We start from the raw sequence: 26,406 nt of genomic DNA, 5'->3' as shown, positions 1-26,406 counted from the left end.
GTGGAAGACATCTGACATCTGTCTGTTGTATTTTCAGAGAATAGCGGCTATAAAGCAGGCCTTGAATGCACACAACATCAGTTTCTTTCTGAGGGGAGGATACTGGGTCTTAGTGACTTTAGCTGACTCCAGTTCAGGTAAATATATATAGAAAGCTCCCAACAGACCAACCTTTGAATGCTTGTCTAAGTTCTGATAAGTTAAGGAGGAAATCTTCATATCACTATATGTATGTACCTATATACACATACATATATTGGTACTCGTTACATATAGATACACACATATATATGTGTATATATGTGTGTGCAAATATATATATATACTCACACGTATATATGGTTATATTTTCATTTGGTACTTGTTAACAGTCACCAAAAAATAAATATTTCTGACATATTTCGATTTTGTCATAGCTCATGATTTGTATCAGAAGCTTCTTGCTTTTTTTCTGTGTAACCATGCCATTAACTAAATAACTATATTATACAAAACAGTGCCCTGAAGGAAGAGCTAACCAGGCTTCAAAAAAACCATCTGGTGAAGCAGTTTTGCTGCATTGGCTGCCGAGAAAGCAGAGCTACTTACTTCAGCCAGATATAACTCCAGGGGTCTGGGACATAGCCTTGCATCTCTGCCTTTTAGCTCTAATCTTCAAATCAACTGACATGAAGCTTTCTGTAGGGTTTCCACATTGCTAATCTTGCCCTGAGATAAATGATATGCTGCTACTCTGTTTAAAACAAATTGAAACATTTTTTTTGCGAGCATTTCCTGCATTTCTGCATTCACTAGGTACCTGGAAAATGGTTGAAGAGAGTATGTGTGCATACATGTGTGTATTTTGAATAGAGATAAGTTAGAATGATGTTTTAACCAGAAAGTTCAGCTTTGACTTGAACTTTGTCTTAAAATGCCCTGTAATTTTTATTTGTGTATCATATCCCATAATTTATCCTTCTTTCTTATTTCAGTGTGTTCTGGAGGAACAGCTTAACTGACCACAATTTATGTAAATGCTGGTGTGATATTTTATCTGTCACCTCTCTGTAGAAGATGAAGCTCTTTTTTCTAGTTTCTAATGTAGATCATGCTACAGTGTCGCTGTGGTACTTAATCTGGTTTAAAGGGCTACCACGTGTTAGACAGCACAAAAGGCTGACATTAAAATAAGCCCATGTTCATTCCAGCCTTTACCAATGTACGACTTTGATGGGTTCATTTCTTGTTCAGAGCCTTAGTTTCTCTATCTGTGAAATTTGTACAGTCCAGCTTTTGCAACACCTAATTAGGGTATGTGATTTTTTCCTATGACAACTTTAGATTCCCAGAAAAAAACCCACACTGAGTATGCAAATAATTACATCTTCCAGGTTTTGTTTTTGTTGTGTTTTGTTTGTTTGTTTGTTTTTAAATTGATCCTCTGTCCTTCAGTCACAAGTCACTGATTAATTTTGGTTTGCAGCCTTTTTGAACAGGCTACAGATGGAGTGAAAAGAAGAGGTTGTAGAAACAACAACAAATATTTTTGACCTGACAATTCTTATAGAAAAGAAGGATAGAAAAGACAATTAGATAGAAAAGACTGGTCTGAAAGAGGATGTGCTAAGCTGTTCTTTTATTTCTTATTTCAGACTCTCAGAGGATTGGAGGAGGCAGTGGCTACTGGGCTATTGTGGTTCTCTTTGTTATCTGTCTAGTTGTGGTTGGGGCTTTCATCCTCTACAAGTTCAAAAGGCAAGTAAACATTAATCAACAACATATACATTTTAAGAATTAGATTTATCTACAGATCAGCAAAGCAGAGTTTGTTATTTGAAAAGGAGATTTCTTGAAGAATTGCAAAAAGTCCACAGCTTTGAAAATGGTGTTTTTCTGAACTTTTCAGCCATCAAGATACTGCACTGATGCTTGCTTTCACTTGCTGTGTTCCAAGATAAATAGCAGCAATAGGGGAATTATGGAGAGTTTGTTCAGCTTGTCTAAATAATATCATCAAGAAACAGAGCTGAGCTAAAATATTATTCCTGATTAATTCCTACCTCATTACTCCTAGCAATTATGAATAAACTAAAGCTACTGGGACACGGAGTGCATCTGCAATGCTGATTTGCTTAAAAAAGTAGTTCTGTCAAAACCTGTAGAACTCTGGAGTTTTTCTTTGCACACATTACATTTTAATTGAGGGGATAAATAATTCTGGAAGTGACCCTTATGTGAAACACATTCTGAAAACTGACAAGGGATGCCATGCCATCCTTTGACAGGCCAATATGTCTTTAGTCCACTATTTATTTTAATCAGAGCTACGAGGGTATCATGCAATTTAAAGAATTTTGTTCTTGATCACGAGTCTGTGTTATCATTGTCTATGCTCACGGTATTTTCGTATCTCTGGAGCATTTAGAGGCTATTGGGTTTGAGCAAACAAGCCTTCATCATCATAAAATTCTGATGTTCTTACTCAGTGAGGATTCCTATTGATTTGTCTCATTTTTTAAAAGTTGATTTTTATTTGAAATAAACATAACGTTATAGAAACCGGGGCAGCACTGAGTTTGTGTTAGCAATAAGCGTAGGTAGCATTTAAGTAATAGTTTGTTTAGATAAAGAGTTTTTAAGTCAATAGAGAAAACCCCTTTTCCTAACAACCTCTTCATTTTCTCACTGCAGCACCTAAGTTCCTTAGCGCTCATAGTGGCTGATTGCTCTAAAGGACAAAGCACAGAATGTTGTATCAGACTGTCTCCAACTGAAAAAAAAAAAAAAAGCCATTTTGCTATTTTAGGTGCCTGCAGCAAGGAAAAGCATAAAAATGGTTGATGTGATGTAATTATATTATTTCAGTAGCAATACATGGAGGATTTGCTGTTTGTAGTATGGGATCATAAAACTTGTTTGTGCTATCTTTCGAAAGCTGTATGACTTATATCTTTTATTAGCTCTTAAATGAACGCAATTAAATAACAGACACAATTACTGCATGGCAAAAGAAGTATAAAATATTCAAGAAAGGCAGAAAGAAATTATTTTCCTTGAGTTCTTTCTAAAATGCCCAATGAACCATTGCTTTATAAATAGAGCTTTTATTAAGGAGGAAACTATAGTAAAATTTGCAAATTGTGAACTTTAATGTCTCTCACACATCTATATATAATTTGTAAAAATAATTTGCATTTAAATTTTGTGGGGGTTTAATTTAGGTGCGAGTGAGGAGAATTGTGATATATTCAAATGTTTCTCAGTAACCTGAAAACTGCTATTGGCATTGATGAACGACCATGCAGTATTCAGTTTTAGCCTGTATAGTATCTGTTTCTGAGCTATTTGACAGAATTATTTCCTGCTAAGCTTTTCCAAGATGAGAATTCTTTTGGGTTGCATCCTCCATTTACAATTTGATCTTCAAAGAATATTGGCCACCTAATCTGCATTATGTTTGAAAAATCACTTTTTTTCCATGTGAACTCCTCTCCCAGCCAAATCTTTAATCCCTTAAAAAAGTCCTGTGTTAATAAAGACAGATGTTGAATTGCTCATCCCCATGGAATACTAGCGAACATAGTCCCTTTAAATTCAGTACAGTGAGAATGTAAGTTTACAAACTGGTCAAACTCTCCTTGTTAAGACCTGCTCTCCAGACCCTTCACCAACATCATTGCCCTTCTCTGGACACGCTCCAGCACCTCGATGTCCTTCTTGTGCTGAGGGTCCCAAAACTGAACACAGTACTCGAGGTGCAGCCTCACCAGTGCCGAGTACAGGGGCACGATCACCTCCCTGCTCCTGCTGGCCACACTATTGCTGATACAAGCCCGGATGCTGTTGGCCTTCTTGGCCGCCTGAGCACACCGCTGGCTCATGTTCAGGGGGCTGCCAACCAACACCCCCAGGTCCTTTTCCTCCAGGCAGCTCTCCAGCCACTCTTCCCCAAGCCTGTAGCGTTGTGTGGGGTTGTTGTGACCCAAGGGCAGGACCCGGCACTTGGCCTGGTTGAACCTCATAAAATTGACCTTGGCCCATTGCATCAATCCAGCCTGTCCAGGTCCCTCTGTAGGGCCTTCCTACCCTCAAGCAGATTTGCATTCCCACCCAATTTGATGTCATCGGAATTATTTCCACAGAGAAATTACAGGCATGTATAAGATGTTGAAATTTTAATACTGCCGATAGTTCTTATGTATGAATACAAAATTAAGGAGGAGATGGAAGACACTTTGTGGTGCTTTACTTTCATTTATGTAAATTGATACTCAGATACTCCCTTCAGAAAAGGGTTAAAATTCCTTTTTTTCCCCAAGTCAGAGAAACATTTATTAATCTTAGTTTTATCGCTACACTAATTGGGTCTACAGGATTTGCAGTTGGCACTGGAGCACAGGCAAAGCAGGTGGTCTGTGAAAGATTGCATGGACATGCCATTCTCTCTCTCTCTCTTTCTCTCTCTTTGCTGGCCCAAAGGACAGTTCTTTACTTTAAGGTTAAGTTTGATACTTGGAAAGAAGCAAGATGGAAAGACTTGCTTGCAGATCAGATGGTGATTGGATTTGCAAGGAGATTAAAGCTGCATCCGTGACAGCATTTCATCCATTTGCAACAAGCAGAGGCACTATTCAGTACCTGTAATGAAAAGTAAAGAGAAAATAGTGGACTTCTGTGTAGACAGTAGTACAGCTTCAATAGAAAATGGAGAAGCCTGTCCAAACTGCCCAATGGTTCCTGAGTTTTGAGGCCCCTTGTCCCCAATCGTGGTCACCTGCCCGCCCTGCCTGGTTTATTTCTGAAGTCATAAGAACTGGGGTTTTAATTTACACTAACTTTTGTTATGCAGAATTGCAAGATGAAAGATGGTGTTGACAAGACATGAGGGACAAATCTAATCCCTCTTTTTTATGAATCTTTCAGGGCAATCAGGACAGCTATGATGAAAATTTCTGCTCCTGTTTAATTTCTCATTTTTTAAAAATTTGCAATACCCAGCGCTAAAAAGTGGCATCCCTAGCAAGACATAAATTTCACAGAATTAGTTTGGGGGAGAGAGGTAATCTAAAAATAACAATCCTGCATAAGGTTCTGTGTCAGATGCCTCATATGCAGAAAATGAATAGAGTATTTTATCTAATTAAGTAGGGGGTTAGGGGAAAAACAGAGGCAGATTCACATAGAGGTAGTGGGATTTTGGCTGATTAGTTATTTGCATAGTAAAAACTAATGCCGTCCCATCACTCCTGAAGGAACGTGCATTAAAAAGAAAAGATTAAAATTGTATAATTTTCCACTACTGTACACAAAACTAAACTTGTAAGGTCTGCTTGGATAATCAGAGCTGTGATGGCTGTCTAACTAATGATTAGGTGACTGTAGGTTACATCTGTTCTGATATGCCCTAATCCCAAATACTTAAACACTGACTAGGAAGACTGCTGTCCTCTGTTCTCATATGCAGTAAAATTGCAAGCATTATCATTTCATCTCTCTTGCCCCCCACTTTATCTAATGGCCTATTTGTGCATCCAGTCACTTCCCGCCAAAAACATGCACTCAGAAAACTGCTACTGGAGTCCCTGGAGCTCATGGAGCAACTCCTGGCAATGCCGAGAGTGGTTAGTCGCTTTAGACAACAAAACAAAAAGGCAAAAAGTTTTGAGACATGCAGGGGTTTGATCCTTTCTGATCAGAGTAGGTAAGCAATTCAGATTAGGGCTATTTTTACCCAGTAGATGAAAAGAAAATTTTAAATTTTAAAAAGTAATGGTTTAAAAAAGTAATTCTAGCTGTACTCCACAAATGAACAAAGATTGGTTTAGATAGTTTGGGGGGGGAAATTTTCAGCGTGGCAGCAAGGAGCAAGAGGGAACACCCCAGCTGCTAAATCTGACTGTGGCTGTGGCACAAGAGGCAGTGCAGAAAATGAACGGGGTGGCAGGCAAGCCAGGAATAATTTGCCTTTCCTTTGCTCTTACTTTCTGAGTATGGAAATCACTGATCTGATGCCTCAAGCAAACAATATGTTACAATGCTCCCTAGTATGCTTCAGTTGTTTAAGCATCCAGGTAAAATGGACTACAGCTGCTTCTTTTGACCAGAACAATATGAAGCAGCTGGAAAATATTTTTGAGAAAACAGGCCTATTTTTTAATGCAGATCTGGAACCTGCATGTATTTTTTCTATACCATTCCATCTTTACTAAATTTGGTTCAGTAAAAACACACTTTTTCCATTCCCTTTGAAACAATGTTTACATTTTTGTGGGTTTCAAGTTGCCATCCAGAAAAGATTTCTTCATTCTTTCAGAGCAAGCCTCTATGGTGTGGGGTCCTGGGCAACAGTATAGAGAAGGCAAATAGCACTGTCTGAACTAGGCAAAGTGGAGGAAAGGAAAATTGTATTTTAGCCACATCAAAGCTGCCATGTAATCATCATGTTACTAGTGGAAGATCTGAAATCATCCTTTTCTGATTTTTTACTTCTGTATAAAACCAGGATAGTACAGTAGCCAAACCAGAGCAAATAGTTGGCTTTTCCACTTAGGTATTTTACCTGGTTAATAGTAGCAAATTCAGTTCTCTAAAAGACTATGAAAATCTTCATCTTTTAGTATTTATGCAAACTAATGATAATGTACTTAAAGCTGCATACATTGTTTTCACAAATCACCCTGAATCTACTTCAGCCAAATTTATTCATTTTTTTCCTCACTACTATCAAGTGCCACTTTTGGTAAATGAACCCCCTGCTGGGTCATTTCCACAATCTAGAGCAGAACAGTGTTATCTTTCTGCCCCATTGACTTACTATCTCATTTTCAGTCTCTGAAGAAAAGCTATCTTTTTTCCCCACCTTGCTTATAGTACTTTTATGTTCCATGAGAACAACTTTAGTCCCAATCCATGCCATTTAGTTATAAAAAAAAAAAGGCACTAATTTAATGATCCATAATATTTCATAAAAACTTCCTCCAAAATCAAATACCACGTAGAAAAGATTTTTGACATGAAAGAGGCAAGTAAATCAGGAGTACCTTAAAGCACAAAGAAGTCAGTCATCTGAACATTAATCCAAACATCATAAAGGCAACACCACAATAAAGTATTCTATTTAATGGATTATTATTGTTGTTAGTTTTACTTAAGTTCCAAGAGAATGCTACATTATTCCATATCCTTTGCCATGTGAATATGTTCCTATTTTTTATATTAAACAGAATTTTAATCAAGTCTCTGGAAAATGTATGAAGTTGCATAAAGGCCAACAAAGGCTCCACAAGGAAGGAATTGAAAGCCAAATACACTAGAGAGTTTAAATGAGTAGGAATCAATATCTCATCCCTCTCCTGCTGTTCCTTAGTGCTGAAAATTTTTAAGTGCAAACAGTTTCGGGTATGAAGAGATTAGAATTTGTGAATACAAGGGGAAAAAAATACTTTCTGGAATATCTTCTAATAGGTGTGGGACCTGGAGAGCTTGGTGAAAGCCATGTGTTCTGATGTTCATTAGTAGTTCTGTGCAGAATTAAGTCTCCAGTTCATATTTTTATGATCCTCAAAGCAGGCATGAATATTCTTCTTCATGATTGAAATGCTACACAGAAAACAAAAGGAACTAAAAATGTAAACTATGGAGAGCTGCTCAGCAGAGGTAATTGTCTCCAGTGATGGATGTGAAGCACATGCATTTTGCAGCTGAAGAGTAAACCCCCAAAAGAAACTATTGCATAATCTTTTTCTCTGTTCTTATAAATGTGCTTTCAATTTTCATATTGTTGATATAAATCTCTTGGGTCAAATTTCATGTCTTGTCATGTTTTCACAGCAGTCTTTTATGTAGACCCAAGCGTTTCAGCTCTGCCTAGTTCAAACAGCTACATTGGACTAACATAAATTGCTTCCTTAAGAAGAGCAAAGCACATCAGGGTGCACAAGTTCCTCTCTGTATAATTAGGGGTAGCAGCTTCCCTCCTACATGCTAGAGCGGTGAGGAGTGACTGGAAAATTGCCAGAATCAGGCCCATCTTTAGCAAGGATTCAGTATCCACATCCTGTTTCTTCCCACAGTGCAGTTGTCCCTTATAAACAGAACATCCGGCACATGTGTTAAAAACGCCTCTTGAAAAGGCTTGGACTATCATTTTCTTCAGTCTGGTTGAGTCTCTTTCTTGTAAAACTGAACCAATATGAAACATGTAGAGTTCTCTATAATGTATAAAAGATCAAATGCCTACAGTGTATGCCTTCACAAGACCTGTAATATTCTCCTTCCTCCTATCCATACTCCATGTTGTAATCTAAAATACTTTCCTCTAAATGTGAGGAGCAAAGGAAAGTGTGGAGGAGTCACTGAATACCTCAACTTTATACCTTCCACAAAGGATTTGTACTTAGCAGACTGGGCTCATGAGGTTTAGGTGAGTGAGAAATAACAGCTTACACCTTTTCTCCTTTTATCCATACGCCATAAAGAAATGCTCTTAATAACAATAGGTTTAATGGTATTTGTGAACTTGTGAGGTTTCTTCATACAGGAACCCCTTAATAGGTTTAACAGTATGTGTTGTGATTGTGGTGGTCTCTAACTAGTAAGCCTTACCAGAGACGTGTGTTGACGCCTCAGGATTTACACCAAAGGACGCACCTTGTTGACCTGGTTTCAGACAGGTCCTTCAGCCTGGGCGGATGACAGTTAGACTAGCAGCTCTGCTTTCTTTACTTAACTGCAAAGGCCGGATGTGCCATATGAGTTTGAGATGGATAACATTTTTATTATGTCGAAAAAATTTTGATAATGCCATTGATGATTCTATAGTCTGTCAGAAATACAGTTTTGAGAAGGTACCCTAATTATTGCAGAAACATATATGCTAATTCTGCAGGTGTGTTGCAAAGACATTCTTTTGGGTTTTGTTTCCCTTAGGCATTTGGCAGTAGACTGAAAGTGAGCAATTTGACAGGTTTGATGCAGGTCTGATTGAGAGCGATATTGTTTTCCACATGACCAGTTTCATTAACAGACACATTAAAAACAGTCTAAAGTTACTGGCCCTAGAGAAAAAAATCAAAATTAATTACCTAATGTATTTGTTCTGGTAATGAGGAATGTCCTTCCCCCTTTTGACGTGGCTTTTTTCATCCAATTAATGGGAGGAGGGTGATGCAGGGCTTGCCTTTTTGTGTATGTTTGTGTTGGAGAGGCCCTCAGACCTGTTGAAGTGGTCATAATAGCACAGTGTTGTGCTGTCAGACCTTCTTTCCCTCCTTGTCATTTGCATTTGGTTAGCCCCATGCTTTACTTACTCCATGCTCACTGAGATACAGAAAGAGCAAGCGCTATCAGATTTCTTTTTTTGTGCTGCGTATAAATAATGGGATAAAATACCTGATTTCTGTATACATATATAGTTTTGTGTGTGTGTGTGTATACATATACCTTTGCAGGTAGGTGTGTGTGTGAACATATATGGGTATATAGGATGCAACTCATCTCTTGGATAGTTCAAATTACAGGGAGAAGATCCTCTTCAGTTGTCTTTCATTGTTTAGCAATTTATAATTATTAATTACTGTTTAGCAATTCTAATGACTTTGATGCAATGGAAGGTGCTGTTCAAAATAGTTTGCTGCAGTAACTTTTATCTCAAACTAAGATGGTGCCACCTGGTAAATAACCTTTCTTCTGAAATGACATTTAAAGACAGGTCATCTTCAAAAGCCTAGAGAAAACAGAGCAACCTGTGTACTTATCCAGCTTTCAAACTGCTGCCAGAATATGGAACAGAAGACGGTAGTTTTTAGAGAGATGCCTAAAAATTAGTTTCACCTCTTCTGTCTTCTCACAGTCTAAAGGAGCTCAGCAGAAACTGCAGCTTAACCTCAGCAGTTCAACCCCGTTTTCTCTTTTTTTCTCGTTGCCTGCCCATTGCAATAATCTGTGTTTAAGCACAGACTTTGACAGCCATGATCTGCTGTCATGTTGATCAAGCTGTCAAGCTGCTTCTTGATGTGTAGGAAACGGAGCTCACAACTTGCAACTTCCTAATCAAAATGTCTGCTTCGTGCCTAGGAAAGGATGTCCTTATGTGCCTAGGCACATTGCAGGTGAATGCAGCTACAGCAGAGAGTATGGCTCTCGAGAAATGTATAAACCATAAATTCTGTTGCAAAGTTAGAAGTCCCTGATATTCCCTGTAATTTTACAAAGTCTGATTTAAGTTAATGTAGTTAAGAACTCTTTAACAATACTGTCTTAAGTCTCCCAGTCTCAGCCACGGTGTTAATTGTTCATTAGAGCTGATAGAGACATTTAATAACATGCTTTTTGTTTTTTTCTAGATTCAAACCAGAATGAATGCATTAAATGCTGTCTGCTATAGAGAGTTTTGTCTAATTCAGCAGTTCCTAGTAGTCCTGGGCCAAGCTTAACACTCTGTCTTCTTCAGTGCTGCTTGCTTAATTTCACTAACTTCCCCTGTCCTCTTATTTGCCCTTATCAATGCCTGTTTACCTCTTTATTCCTTGTCCCTTTGTCCTGGCCTCCTGATTCTTCACTCTCTGCTCCCTTTCCATTCCCTGCCTCCTGGATTTCTCCTGCTTCTTTCTCCTCAACCCTGATGGAGTATGAGAGTGCCATTCGATGCTTCAGTGTCAGCCCATCTCACCAGGGAGATGTGATGATGATTATGAGCCAGCTTAATGTTTGTGAAGACACCTGGAACCAGGGATGAATGCCTGTTGGGCCTTTTTATTGCTTGAGTTCTTAAAATAGTTTTTCTGTGGCTTTAGAATTTTTTTTCCAGCATTGTTCATTGTCTCTCAATCTTAAAAATTGATGATTAACTATGTTAATATGAACATCATGATAAGGCAGTTACATTAAACTGTGACTGAGAATAAGGAGTTGGTAAGTTTAGGCTGTGAACACAAAATGGAGGAAGGGTGGGGTTGGTGCTGTTTTGAGATTCTGGAATCAGAATTTTGCTCTGCTGGTGCTCCACTCTGATGCAGCATGTGCGCAACACTTTTTCTCCTTGTCCGATTTAGGAAACTGCCAGGCAGAAATGTCTATGCCCAGATGCACAACGAAAAAGAGCAGGAGATGACAAGCCCTGTTAATCATAGTGAGGACACCCAGAACATCATCCAGGGTGAGGAGTTTATTGATGATGATCTGGACTCTCAAACACTAGGTAACGCAAGAGGTAACTTCATTTTTAGTTTATAAATTTTGATAATTAGTTGATTTTTAATTTATGTTTGTTTTCATTTTAGCTTTTTTTCATTTTCTGCTCAGTCTCAGGAAGAAGCAAATAGCATACCACTAACAAAGGATTATCTCAGTTATCTTCTTTTGGCTTGCTTGTGATACAGGCTAATATATGGATGACATGCTATATAAAGCATGAATACAGAGTACAGTTTAATGTCAGGAGACTTAGTTGGAAAATTTTAAGAGAGAAATTATATTTGGTAGAACAGGATATAATTGGTAACAGTTGAATTAACTCAATAATCCCCTGAATTAGTGGAAAATGGAGTTTAGGCAAGAAGGATGTGTAAAGTCAATGTTTCCACGATTTCAGATGGGTTCTATCTATATCCTTTGCTATATTTGCCATCATATTCCAGTGGCATTTAAAGTTTTCATGATTAGAAACCTTAAATTTATTCCTGTATAAAAAGTATCATAAGTCTTTCCTAATTTGGCTTGTAACTTTCTAGTATTCATGGGGTGGTCATAAGGAACATATGAGGGAAATTTCCTGTGAATGAATGTCTCTCAGTGCAAATGATTTCAGTGTCAGGTGGAAGTGTATATCCCGGCACCCTGTGGTTATTTTTAGTGTAACATGGAGTGCTGATCTATAAAGTTCATTTTTTGTAGAATTTACTGTTGTGTTCAGACTGCTTTCAGATCACAGTCTGAAAAGTGTAGGACAATGGAAAAAGGTCCCCAGTTCCATTCTACGCATTTTGTGAAAATAAATCAGGTAACCCAAAGCCTTTGGGATTTGTAGCAGTAGATTCATGGTGTAACACACAACTCTAATGTATTCATGAACCCACGGAAGAAGATGTGTTTTAGCTGAAGCAGAGGTAACCTGGGGAAGGACAGGACTGTGGCAGAGGAGAGATTTCTTTATCTTGGGGTTCACCTTTATCATTTGTTGTTGATGTCTTTATTTTCATTTGCTGAACCGTGTGCTGCTTCTAGGTTCTTGGAGACATTAGCTTTGAGCACAAGGGAAGAATCCAGCCTCCTGCTTTGCTTTGTGTGTTTCTATCTTTTCTTTGACAACCTTTGTGTATGAGCATCTCTGTGTTTTCATTCAGATTTTGCAAGACGACCTCAATTGCACTTCTGACTTTACCAGAGTTAGTTCCAAAAACAACCCTGGAAAAACAAAGTCAATATTAAAATTGTTTGATCAGTGCATCTCCAGGGTCTTTAGAGTAGAAGGCTGAATGCTAACAAAGACCTTGCAGACATGCCTATTAAAGTGGAGCATTCAAACACCTCTAGTAATGTACAAAAGCATAACTTCTTTTAATGGTAGAAATCCCTTATGGCCTATTTATATAAGGCAGCCTGGGATGCCAGAATAAAGGAATGCTACCCTGATTTCTAGTGTGTTCAGAAATAATCTCTACTTGCCCAGCACTCCTCCTTACTCAGAGAAAAAAAAATTCTTCTATCTGGGCAGAGCATTATTAGGGTTAAAGAGTGCAAGATCATGATGTTCTGATGTGAAACTTAAGACAGTTAGTAAATGCAGATCTCGAAGTGATTTGTGCTTCTGCCAGGTTGTCAACACCAGCAGCATTTCCAGCGGAGCGTAAAGAGTTCATTTCTGTGGATCATAATCATCCATATTTGTCAGCTACTGTGCAGCTTTCAGACACAAGACTTTATTTAAGACATAAAATTATTCTTCTGCTCGCTGTACTGTTTTGCTACTTGCAATACTTTCCGCTAGCTCTGGTATTGCTCAGTACTGCCAATAAAATATTCCTGTTAATGATACTCCCCTATTTTATCTGGCTAGAGTATAAAACAGGTTATAATTCCTGCTTTATATTAAATTCTGTTTTACGACATTGTTTGCAGAAGGTTCCAATGATATGGAGATCCCTTCTAGTTCTGGTGAGCTTTCTCCCTCCCTCTTGGGAGATGTCAGTAGCAGCCTCCGCTCTGTGCACAGCAGGGAGTTACAGGCCTGGGTTTCTGTTTGTTCTCTCTCTTCTCATAACTTTTGAATTTCCACAGTACAGTATTTCCAGACTCACCCATCCACTTCTTTTGTTTTCTATATATTTTATGTTGCCTACTTTATCGCAACCCCCACCTTGGGACTCCTCAACACCATTACCTTGCAGTGACTCCTTCTGGGAGAAGTGGCAGCTTGAACAGCTACAGAGTTCCCCTATTGCTGATGCCGGTCAGTGTCCAGTCCCAGGTCAGTGGCATGTCGAATGGACGCCTCAGGTTCCATTCTCCTCCCTCACCTGCACCCCTCGAGACAACTACACCTTTTTAAGCCACAAAGAGAACCAACTTATGCTGTCACTAGGATAGAAACCCTAGGAATTCACTACAAATCCACCACCATGAGCAAAAGCTTTGCGCGAAAGTATGCTGTAGGTACATGGAGCTGTTGCACCAACCTTCACCTGACCTGTTGTTTGATAAAGCCACTCTCTTTATGCGATTGACTTGTCCCTGCAATAAAAGGGGGATTTATTGCAAAGTGCCTGAGATACACTAATGCTGGCCTTTTGTTTCTATATTTTCATAGGCAATCACTCAGGCGTGGTTTTGAGCATCAACTCCAGAGAGATGCACAGTTACCTGGTTAGCTGATATTTACAGCTGAACACAAAACCCGAAAGACTCTTCTCTGTATCGTTTTATTTTTCCCTGGTGATGTCATAAAATTGCAAATATGGCTGTTAATACTGGTGGAGAGGAGGTTTCTTATAAGTCCCATGGAAAAAAGCGTCCATCATCAGTTACCAAGGGAGAAGGATAATACGTCTTGTGTTCACTCTATGGCCTGGGAACTTGTTACGATTGAAACTCAAAACTATGGTAGCAAATTTGTAGCCCTAGGCACCTTCAATGCCACCCCATTTCTTTTCTGTATATGCTCTAGTTCTTTATGTTTATTTTTAGAAGGATTGACTGTAACTTTTTAATTATATTTTTAATTGAGGTATTCAGCGGAAGGCTGGGACTCTTCAGCCCAAAAAGGTGATTTTTACACAAGCGACTAGACCAGAACAGATGGTTGGTTGATCACAATGACATTTTTGTTAGGAGGCCAAGTGTTTCTGCACTGGGAGAGGACTGAGCAAGGAGACAAATGAACTCCTAGTCGATACAAGCTCTTAACTTAAACATGTGTGAGACAATCTAATGAATTTAGGCTTAGGCCCTTCTGTGATTAAAGGAAGTAAAGTGTTAAGATATCTCATAATATACGATAATGCTCTTTTAAGTGTAGCAAGTCCTGACAAACCATCAGCACCAGTATCTCCCCCAATCCCACCCCGTGTGAAAGAAAAACACCAGCTCAATGCTATTTCCAGACCAGGTGCCTTCACTTGTGGACAGTCATTTCAGTTGCTCTCTTCTTGTCTCCTGAACAAGCACCTCTAGGACGATGGCAGCTGCCGGATGAGTTATCCTGTAAAACCCCATGCTGGTGGCCTGTCTCTTTTTAAATTTCCAGAGAGTGTAAATACCTCTTTTAAGTCACTTTCTTTGTATGGTTATTTTTTAAAAACTTCCTATTAGGGCAGAGGTGCCGGGTAGGTCAGAGCTCTCCCCCAGGCAGGACTGGGTAGTGCCCCACCATCCCCTCCCTGCCCGCATCCTTCTCTGGGATTTTCCCAGGCCGTTTGCCCTTGCAGGCAGGGGTGGGCAAAATCTTACCTGACATTTTCTGCTCGGGTTGGTTTGACAATCCAGGGGACCACGGGGAGGCTGGGCTGATTCAGGGGTTCATATTTCCTTTCCATCACCACAGGGTGTCACTCAGTCCCTACCTCCACTGGCCCCTATTTCTGCAGGGAGGGCGGTGGGGCTTCTGAAGGAGCTGCCTGCAGAAAGACTTGTGAGTCAGGCCAGAGTCTCCTAATCCCAATTTTGTGAGTTGGGTCAGAGTTTCCTAGTCTTGACCTCTGCATCCCTAGGAAACAGCAGGGCAGTGAATCCACACCCTGCTAGCCTTTTCCCTGTGTTTTATGGAGCTGTGTAGGAAACGGACTGTGGTGGGATGAGTTTAAACATCTGGCATCCTATGTGTCACAGCTGCCTGGGATTAGGATGCTTCTCTCAGAAACCTATATAATCTCTTCACTTTTTGCCTTTGATAGAGAATAAATAGCTCTTTACTCACTGAATGTCATACTGATGCTAGTGGCAAGCTCACCCACCACCTTGCTTAAGGAGGATATAGATAGCTAACTACATCTCTCTGAATAAACAAATAGAAAATAATGAATGCTGGTACAACAGAAAAGAACTGTCTTAAAATTATCATATGCATTGGAGTCATTCTTCCATGTAGCTGTGGATGCCCTAGAGCATATTGTCATCAAATGCAACAGACTGGGATATAATAATTCAGCATAGTACTGTAGGCTCTCACAAATCCCACAGGATGTAAGTGTAAAGCACAAGAAAATCTAGATTATAAACTTACTGTAAGGAACTACATGGAAAAGTTAAAGTGAAGATTCTGAAAAGCACTTGCAAACTGCTCAGGAAAACAATTTCAAAAATTGTTCTAAAATTTCTGCCTATTTGGTTGTAAAGTGCCATGCAAACTGATTTATGGAGAAGCAACGCTGTAGCTGACTCTTTTATGCCAGACTGTGCAGAAATCCAAGGTGTTTCATGTATCCGATCTGGGTTTCTTGAAGAGAAGTGCAAATACAAAATGTGCTGTGCATTGGAAACTCTCAGGATCATTGCACCAGAGGCTTTCCCTCCTCACCAGCTCTTTATGCTTTTTCTAGTGGAAATTTGCTGGAGCAAAGAATAAAACAGTATTGCAACCAGCTTACTTGTTCCTGTGAAATAGATCTGAAGGGTTGGGTTTCTTTTTTTTTTTTTGTATAGGGCAGGTGAGTGGCAGGTTAGCCTTATGGACAAGGGATGGGATGGAAGTTCTGTCTTGGGGTTGTTTTCCCACGGTTCATCTGATTGGCAAAGGACACTGTCAGAACTAGGTCACACATCTAATTTATGCTTTAACAGCTACTTTTATACATTTAATACAGGATGATTTGTGTCTGATAAAAGGAGTCTTTTGGAACACTGTAGAATATTTAACTGCTTGGTACTCTAATTAACACTTAGCACAATATAGTGCCTGTAATAATGTTTTTTGATGCTTATTAATTTGATTCATGCAGCACTCCTGTGAGGTTGGTTTGTCATGTCTTAAAAACTCTGTTTTCTAAAGAGATGTCAGTATTACCATAACTGTATTTATAATACCCAGCAGATAATAAAGGAAGCCTTTGATTCCCTGGCAAGAATAACTTCAAAATTAATTATTTTAAAACTGAGAAAATACCATTACTATTTTCCCATTCATGGTGTCTTGGTTTATCTTTGAATGAAAACTCTCCCTAGTGCTAGGTTTCAAATCTCTTGAACTATGTCCGTGACATCTTAACATTTTATCCTGTATATGTATCTAAAATCCTGAGTTGTTTCTATGCACAAACAGTAGTCACACATGCATGCACATGCACATGCAGTATTTGTACATATTCCGGTTAAATTTGTTAGTGAGGAAGGGTGATTTGATGGCCAAGAAACAGAAGATGACTGTCAGGTACCTGGATTCCGTGCCCAGACTTTGGGCAAGTTACTTAACCTGTATGTGCCTCAGCTTCCCCACCTGTAAAATGGGGCTGATAGTAATTATGGACCTCACAGGGGTATTGTGAGGCTAAAATAATTACTCTTTGTTCAGGATCCTCAGAATGAAAGAATGTTGTGAGCATAAATTATTAATAGTTTTGCTTTCTTTGTTTTACATATCATTACTGCTGTTATTAAAGGTAGTCTACTGAAACCAGCTGCAATTACGTATACATGTAAAAAATACATAATCTGGAAAAGGTACATCACCATTAAAAAAGTAATTTTAAAACCTGTTATTGGAACATATTGTTACGTGGTAGCATTACAACATTGGCTGTGATTTTGCTGTTACACACCATTATCTTAAATTTACTTTTCTGTGGTGTTATTTGGACAAAAGCCTTATAATAATGGGCACAGTGGTGCTTATCAACAGTGATACTGAACTATACTGAAACCAACGAAACTGGTGGTATATTGGCCTCATTTACATCTTTTGGCCTTCTTAAACTCTGACGTATTTGCAATTTCAAAAACACCCTGTACTATTCAGAGTGCTCCAAGCATTCTAACAGAGCCATCAAGATTCAGAGCTGTTATCTTCGCTTTCCCTTTTGACAGTGAATGTTTTGTACGGCTTTGGAGTCGTCCATCCATATAAAGTGCTCTGAAATGCTCAGAAGGCATTTAGGGAAAATCCACACATAGTGTAAATTAATTTCTCAAAAGTAAAAGCAATATAAACCAATGTATGTTTTTACACCTGGTAGAAGGTGGTGGTGGAAATGGCTATGAAGAAATAGAAGGTGCCAGCCTGAGGCAAGATGTTGTTATCATCTCCAATTCACATCCAATTTCTTTGAACTCTTTTCAGATATTCTCACTGAATAATATCCTTTTTAATGAGTTTTCTGCTTTCAGTGACCAGTGGAAAGAGTAGTAAAGCGCTTATTCGTATAAAGTAGATTATTTGTTAAATCGCTGTCCTCTGGACAGACAAAGACAGATCAGCGCTTTGCCATTAGCAGTTCCTAGTGCAAAGGAGATTTCCTCTGACATGATTATGTTAGCTGTGGTTTAGGTCCAATGAGACATCCCTTTAGTGGGAATACTCTACTACTGTATGCTGTCTCTTTAATAGGGGACAGCAGAATGCAAGTGCAGTGGTTTCCTTCTTCCTTACACCAATATATGCTCAAAGAAGATTGGGGGTTTTTTACTATTTCTAGGATATTAAATACATGCATTTGTTTGAAATAACTTTTTGATGATGAACCAATGGTTCTGATAAGCTTTGGATTTCTAGTGTTATTCAAGTCAAATACAGTGTTGCTAAATTGATAGAATCGATGACAATTTCAGGCATAGATTTTTCCTATGTTTCATGTAAAACAATTTTTTTGTAATTTTTCATTAATGAGACTTTGGGGAGAAAAGAGACACTAAAATTTTTATTTCGTCACACAGTCCCTGTCAGCTGGAGTTCTTATAGTATATTGTTTGATACCGCTGTGTTGTTTCCACCTTCATTTTTATTTCAGAACTTTAGATGAAAGTAAGAGCGTGTTTTTCTCAAAATATTGTCTTTCCACCAGGAAGAAATTTATAAGCATTTACCTTCATAAATATTGATTTTTGAGATGCAAAATTTTGTTGTGTCTTCTAAGTCCATCCAAAAAGCTGCCTCCTGGCTCATTTTCTCTGTTCTAGTCCCAATTGCACATTGCTTCTACAACTTTCTTTACGAGACTGGCATATAGCCTAATCTTACTAGTCTGAGAAAGTCTTTCTGAAACTTCCATCAGAATAGCATTTAATTGCCTAGAAGTAGTTACAGGATCTGCTCAGACCATTTTCCTAATGTTAATTCTGTATTTTCATGTTCCTTATTTCCTTCCGGTATTTCAGTATTAGCCCTCTCAGTGCCATTTTAATGCATGTTTGTTCCCATCATGGATATCTATGTAATGTTTTTCACTTATTTTCAGACTATAATCATCAAAGTGACAAATTTTGAAATAACTCAGACCCCCAGTTAGCTTTGGCAACTAAAAGCCTAACCCCGCAGTCTTTGGGAAATGTCAAGCTGTGAAATCTTAATTTTTTTAATCTTCTTTCCTAAGTCAGCCCTTCTACCCGACGAATCACCTCAGCAGCTTTCATTTCCCTCAAGCTGGAGGGAGTGCAAAAGGGTTTCTCAATGTCAAGAGGGTCTAGAATAGCTCATTGCCCAAACCTGAACGGGAATGTTGTGTGGAGAAAGTTTTTATCTTTCTTTTTGAGTATGTTGCATAGGTCAGGGAGAATTATACATGCTACCAGGGAAATAAGGACCTGTAATGGTACTTGAGGATGGTGTGAAGACTAAAGAATGCATTCCTCTTAGAAGTTTTGGTTTTTTCCGAAATTGATCTATACAGGAAGTTACTTTCATGATTTTTAATATGTGAGATCTCATTTCCGTAAGTCTTCAGTCCTGGCCTTTTTCCTCCTGTTAAATGGAGTAGCAAATTACTTAAAATATGAACTGTGGAGCCATGTATGACTGAATGAAATATTTGTATTCTTTCAGTCTTTTTTTTTTTCCTTATTTGAAGCTTGTCAGAATTACTGTTTTCAGCTAGTTTACATGTTGGAGGCTGAGATGATCTTCTGGAAGACTCTATCTAAGACAAGAAATACTGGAAAGCTTAGAAATACATACTCTGAAGTGCAACAATATAGCTATGTGAACAAAATCCTTATCAAAGAGCTGTTATGTTTTGTATTAAAAGAATTTTTTTAATAGTATCTCTAAAAATACATGTTCTTAATTGCATATTCTTTGTCTGTCTCCTTTCAGACTGATTTTCTTTTAGGAGTGACATTTACTAGCCCTGAAAAAAAAAGTGGATTCTTTCTGTTACACAAGTAATTCTGTTTAAAATTATTTCCTTGCAACACTTGAAAGCAAACTTTAGCTTTATTGATCAGAGTTGATTTCTGGGTTTCTGTAGAATTTGCATCTTTACACTGGCCTGTTGTACCACAGTGGACATAAACCCCTGTTGTGCAGCAATAATACATGCAGCAGTACATGGGCGCTACTTAAATAATACGCCTTTGCTGGACATATTTTTAGTTGTATAAGGAGCATATTAATCACCAGGAATACCAGGCATTCCAAATATCTTTCTTAGCATGTCTTTTATTTCTATGTATTTGTTGCTAATTTTAGCCAGCTTTTGATACTTATATTCAGTTCTTACTGACAGTGCCTGCTCTTGCAGGTCAAAGGACAAGAACTGGCATATTCTCTTTTTTAAAAGAAGTATTAATTCACAGCATTTGCTTAGTAAATAAAACAGTTTTAAAAGGAAATATTTCTGAAATGGTGAAAGAGATGCTTTTTAATGAGAACAGCTCATGTAGGAAAACAACAGACTTGTATCTGCACAGTTTTCAGATGTTCTTGTTATGTATTATTAACAGGCAGGACTATGCAGAAGAAGTGTACAACCCAAACATAGGCGGTTTGCAAATGACAAAGCTAGTCTAAAGGAGAACATTTTAATACACCCCTTACACTATGCCACGGATTCACAGAAGTGCATTTAAATGGTTAAGGTTACAGAATATACAGACATAGATGCCCAATTCACCAGCTCCATTTGATTGTAAATACACTCCTCTCTCTGCTTGTGGTTTATTTTGAGGTGCTGAACTCTCCAGAGGAGTGACCTGCATTGTTTAATGCTACCAAATTTTGCTAAGTAATTGGTGACACTTTATAGAAAAAAATTTTCCGAGTTTCTGTTCTTTTTCTCTTCTGTTTCTCCTCATCTCTTCCCTCTCCCTCTTTTGTCTTTTTGTTTCTTTTTTTATTATTGCTGCTGTTTGTTGCCTGCCTCCTTCTCCTGATGACCATTCTCTACAGTCCACTTTTTTCCTTGCTTTTTGTTTTGCTTTGTTCTGTCTGTGGTTTTATTTGGATATGCACCCTACTGTGTCCTGAATCATAACAAGAAGAATCACGGTCTCTTCCCCATCCTTATCTCTCCTGTGAGCTCTGCTGTACTATCTGGGTGGATGTAGTTCCCCCATGCTTTGTCTTCCTGCAGCACGTCCTTCCTGTTTCTTTCCCCCATTCAGTTCTTTTAATCCTTTCACTTTTAATTTTGGCTCTCATTTTCTCTAAATCTTTCTGGAACTCTTCCTTTTTGCCTTTCCAGGACTTCTTTCAGTTGCTTCTCCCAGAGAGCAAATACTTCTAGCCTGAGATGTGGGTGAGTGTTGTACTCCCTGGAAGAGCAATAAGCCTATAACTAGCATTTTCCTTTTTCATATCTGTGTATATATTGACCTTGCTGTCTCTCTGTGGTGGAAAAATATATTTAATTGACAGACATACATTATATCCCAAATGCCTCCTCCTGCCTAATTTTGGGTTATGGGGATAAGACATGGTGTTTGAAAGAGTTTCCTGGAGCACAGCAAGGGCTGCCTTGCTTTGCCAGCCCTTCAGACTGGCAGGTACAGAATTGCAGCACGGTTGGGCAGAGACACCTTGCCAGACCGGTGGGCTGCATTTGTGTTTCAGCATGGGAAATACTGATGACCACGCTAGTATATAGCCTTTCGGATAAATTGTTACATCCTGAAGGTGAAGAATAGGTGAGGTAAAGAGGGTCCATTGCTAATGGAGGAGCAGGAGCAGGGATCGTTCCTCCTTGGAGCAATTTGACCTGTCAGACGGGTCTGTATGCCTCTCCTAGAGGCAGAGGCAAATGGCTTGTTTTAAAGAAAGACCCATAAAATGCAAGTTTAAGCAAAGTCACCAGATGGGTTTGGCAGAATCTTCTTGTTGGAGGAGCTTGGAGAATTTGATGGGAATAAGATAACTGAAAATTGATATCTCTGTAGGGTAGAGCCTGTGTTAGAGAGGGAGTGTATGTGAGAAAGATGCAGGAGGGAGAGCAGCACAAGACTAAACAGGACAAGGAAAAGCAGGGAGCAAGTCAGTGTTACCAGCCTGTATGATTTTGCCATAGGTTGTTGATTTTGTTTTGCTTAAGCCTTGGAGCTTACTTTAATTCAAAATGGCAACTATTTTCAGTTTTGTCAGATGCATACAGAGACTTTAAACCATGAGTCTAAATCGATGCCGCACCAGAAACACGCAAAATTACTAGCATTTCTACTTATAGTTAAAGAGGGATCTGACTCACAGCGACATCCCGCTTGAGGTGCATGGAAAAGAGGTTGCTTCCCAGGAGCCAGGATGCATGTATGTGTGCTCCAGAAGTAGCTCCAATGTAGGTTTACTTCTGGTAGATGGTCACAGGTGATTGTAGGCCATTTGCTAATGGTTTTCCTCCTTAGCACAGCACTGAGCTAAGAGGCAAGGGAGAAGAATTATTTTATAGGATATGTGTCTTGGATTTATGCCGCTTAAATGTAATTTGCTAGAATCCCTCTATAAGCGGTAATTTTGTAACATTTAGAGAGGATGTATGGAGTTGGTATAGTATTCCTGAGGGTAAACAGCAGCCACTGGAGTTTACTGAACACGTGACTAGAAATTTTAATTTTAGGAACACAGAGTTCCTCCATATCATATATGCACCAGGCATTTGAGTACAGCTTCTTTTTTTTATTCACCACTGACAAGCTATGATTTATTTCCTCATGGGTGTATGTCATGGGTTGTGCTTGCTGCAGTGTGGAAGGCTCTGGAGGGAAAACGTAATCAAATGGAGAAGTATACTTGAATTCTCCCCTCTTGATCCCACTCTCTTCTGAGTTGGTTTTCTCTGATTGTGTTTCTGCCAGTAAGCTGGGTTGATGTCAAAAGGGGATTAACTCATTTTTATCGTCTTCTGTGTGGCTGAGAAAAATACAAGAAAAAATTGCAAAGGAATAGCAGACTGGAAGAGGTGGAGAACTTGATCAGCTGGCAGGGCCTTTGGGAAGCTTCCACTTTTGTGCTTTACTTACCACTTATTTTTACAAATAGGTACGACTACTGTGATTTACCTTTCCATTGACCATAGATATGTTTCTTTGCAAAAGGGGAGGTGGTTCTAAAGAATATCACACCAGTGCATTGCAAATGTGGTTTTAGGAGACATCAACTATCACCCTTCCTCACCCAAATGAAATTATCATAGTATCATTGCTCTGTATTTATGAAGCTGCACTAGGAATATCGGTTACCCCGGATTAAGTATTGGAGGGCAATTTGGAGACGTGAGAGTTGGAATGGGAGAATTGTCCATTTTAAGACTACAGGATGAATACTGGCATATTTACAGTGCATCTGTGGCAGTTTCAGCACAGGTGGGTCCAAAATCTCTCATTCCAGACTCCGACAGATAAATCATATAGATTTTGCTGGCATTACCCATGTGAACAAAAGGAGAAAAAACTGATCATGACACCAAGGCCAAATTGTATTTTTTGGCTAATTAGAGCTACGGCTCTTGGTAAAGATATGAAAGCAAATAAAATAAAAACTAGACTTGACATACGAAGATTCACAAAGCATTTCTCGCTACCCTGTTGTTCATGTGGAGCATTAGTTATCTGGCATTGCAGAGCCAACTTCTACCCCAGTTTATGACCACACATTTCCATGGACATCGGGGTTCAGCTTTGTGTTGTGGAAGAAAGGTGCTTGTGCATGGTGAATTTGAAATGTAGCTGCGGGATAAAATCAGTTGTCATCTGACTGCATCTGTACTCATACAGGTGACGGGCTGCTTTTCACCTGCAATTCTCATTCCCATGGTTAGCGAGTGAGTACTTTGGAGAGATGTAAGCTAATTACAGCCAAGGTAGAACCTAGTTTTTGAACTACTTGCAACTGCTTTTCCAAAATATCAGCAAATGCTTAAACTAATCTAACCAGATTTCTGACAAAGGGGACATTTCAATCCATGTAAAAGCTCTTAGCAGTCATCGGTATGCTATAGTCCATACCTTTAACATACATGACTACGTGGTCCTCTCCTTTTGCCTTTGCACATTCTAGTATTTGTGAAAACAGTACATGCCTTTTCCTAATTTTGTTTCAGAGAGACCTTGACTTTGAGCAGGTTTCTCTGTATACAGTATCAGGGCTCAAGGGAAGAACGAAATTAATCCGTAACTAGTGCATTGTCATAAATGGGGAAAAGTGTTATTTGTATATTTTTGTAAATATGTAACATTTAATGGCAGTTTTGTAGTGATGTGCTGTTTTTGGAAAAAAAAAAAATCAAATATATGTTTGAATATGCTTAATGTAACACTTAACTGTGATTCAATTGCACAATTAATAGCTTAATCTAAAAGTCTTGTGCAATATGTAGTGCACACACATAACCAAGTATCTGTTAGTGATCCACAAGCAAGTTTTTGGCAACTTTTAACGGTGATGATGAACTGTGCAGTACAGTTTATCATGACCTCTTTCAGCTTCCAAACATGTAGCAGACAAACTACTGTATACGTACCTGTGTACTCCACTGCATCCAAAGGTATGCATTTGTCCTGAGAACCTGCACTACAGGTTTTTCTTTAATAAAATTTGGTTCTAAACTATTGGTTGCTTTGTTTTTCTTGTGAAGCATTTCATGGGATTTGTGAAGGGGAAATGGTTTAACCACTCCCGAGAGTCTGTGTGTGTTTCGATTTGTCAGTAATTAGCAGCAAAATCCCCAACTTCAGCAGCGCTGAACTCAAAGGCTGCAGCAAAGCTTCATCCTCCTCCACTTTAGCTACTCCACTTCATCCTCCTGTACTGCAGGGGAGTGGGGACTCTTCCCTTTTTCCCTAGGAGTGGAGTTGCTGCAGTATAACTGGTGGAGGGTGACACTCTGTGGCGAGACTGAAGCCATGCAACTGCAGAAGAAAATTCTCCTAGAACTCCGCTTAATCAAAGGCTGAATATCTCTGTCTAGCTAAAGGATTAAAGAGTTCAGCAGGTTTTAACCTTGATCTCCCTGTAAGAAACACCTATAAATAGAACAAGGCTATGTGTGTTTTTCTGCCTTTCCCATGTCTTTATTCCAATTTCTTCCATTTTCATTGGCTTCTTCACACACCACTTGATCATCATTTATTCTTTTTTTCTTTATTAACTGTCTTGTCTTTCCTTTATCCCACGCTCTTCCTGAAGAGTTGCCTGTGCTGTATATAAGCTGCATCTTCCATGCAAAATTGAGAGTTGTGTATGTGCAATGTGAAGTCTTACTAAACCTCATAGTGGAACAAAAAACAACATAAACCATCATCTACCAATTTTTAAATTAGCCATAGAAATTTTGTGGACTACAACAAAGTTGTGATGGGACAACGAATGGATTATTTATTAATGGAGTGAGTATATTTTAAGGATCAGAAGATGGGCAACTAGAAGGAAACAGTTCCAAAATGCAGGTTTAAACTTCATTTTCTCAGTCTGCCCTAGTTCAGCACTGTCTTGTAGCCACTGCTGAAAAACTTAGCAGGCATAGGAACCCTGCAGTATGGGCTATGTGATCCTGCCCTGGGGCACATCATGCTAAATGGGAGGCTGGGTTCAGAAATGAAGCTTGAGGCTTTCCCGACTTGTGTAACTCAGCTAGAAAACATTTTGATGGTTGTCATTTTAGGTTCTCTAACCCTATGTTGTGGCTAGCTGACACTTTAAACTGCAATTTATCACTAAAAAAAGCTGCCTGTTGAATCTCAAGTGGGCAAGTTTAATTTTCCAAATTTAGTGCTCTGATATAAATAAAAGCAAAATGAAAAGAAACCCTAGTGTCTCTTATTTTTAATGATGTTCCAAAAGTATCTTCAGAGGAAAGCTCCTGTCTTGGAAGGGCAGGAGTGAGAACAGACATGGGCAATCTGTTCCCATATATGAGACACCAAATAAAACTTGCAGATATTTAACCTGAAGGGCTACTTTACTTCAGAAACCAACTTCCATGGAAAAAAGAATAGGATAATCACTTCACTTCTGTTTCATTTGCTGTCCTCATGAAATGCATATTAAATGCTACGCTATTTTGAAACCTAACTGGTTTCAGCATCATCATAAATTATGTCTCTATAATAAAACTTCTGAGTTACAAACACCAGCCAATATTTTTTCCTGTTTTCCATTAAGACATTGATTTCTTTTCCATTTTTTTCTTTTGTGATTTATGCCTTGAAAGATGCTTTACTTTCATCTGAATCCGGCTGCTGTGGTGAAAATGTTACTGTACTCTGACCCTCATGTTTTCAGAAGCTGAGGCAAAATGCTACAAACGCTGTTCAGTGTGTTTTTAATGTGATAAAAGGATCTGTTCTCACCATGACAGCAACACACCACAGGCTGACCTCCAAAAAAATCAGAAGAAGCAGTACATGCTAAAAAAAAAAAAGATTAAAAAAGTAGTAATCCCAAGAAATAATTCAGTGACAGCAATTATCAGTCTATTTAAAAATCAGTAATGAAACCAGGAATGAAGCTTTTCAATTAAGTTCCACTCAGGACTGTGTAGCTCTAATTCTACTGAGTTATAATTCTACAAAATCTAACAG

General features: G+C 38.7%; 1 protein-coding gene across 3 annotated transcripts in view; it reads left to right on the top strand.

Annotated features, from left to right (window-relative positions):
• SORCS2 (sortilin related VPS10 domain containing receptor 2) overlaps positions 1-24,435 on the top strand; it is a 596,570-nt gene extending 572,135 nt beyond the window's left edge. The window contains exons 24-28 of one of the 3 annotated variants that reach the window (XM_064449080.1): positions 38-137; positions 1,635-1,737; positions 11,034-11,191; positions 13,368-13,447; positions 13,787-24,435. In XM_064449080.1, coding sequence (XP_064305150.1) covers positions 38-137; positions 1,635-1,737; positions 11,034-11,191; positions 13,368-13,447; positions 13,787-13,810 — 465 coding nt within the window. In that variant the 3' untranslated portion in view covers positions 13,811-24,435. Of the gene's footprint in view, positions 1-37; positions 138-1,634; positions 1,796-11,033; positions 11,192-13,367; positions 13,448-13,786 lie in introns of those variants that run through there. The other 2 variants (XM_064449081.1, XM_064449079.1) reach the window with 2 other exon arrangements.
• Positions 24,436-26,406: the final 1,971 nt, after the last annotated feature.

The sequence above is a fragment of the Phalacrocorax carbo genome, chromosome 4 (assembly GCF_963921805.1).
Source record: "Phalacrocorax carbo chromosome 4, bPhaCar2.1, whole genome shotgun sequence".
Taxonomy (NCBI): domain Eukaryota; kingdom Metazoa; phylum Chordata; class Aves; order Suliformes; family Phalacrocoracidae; genus Phalacrocorax; species Phalacrocorax carbo.
This window is presented reverse-complemented; position numbering and strand designations above follow the sequence as displayed.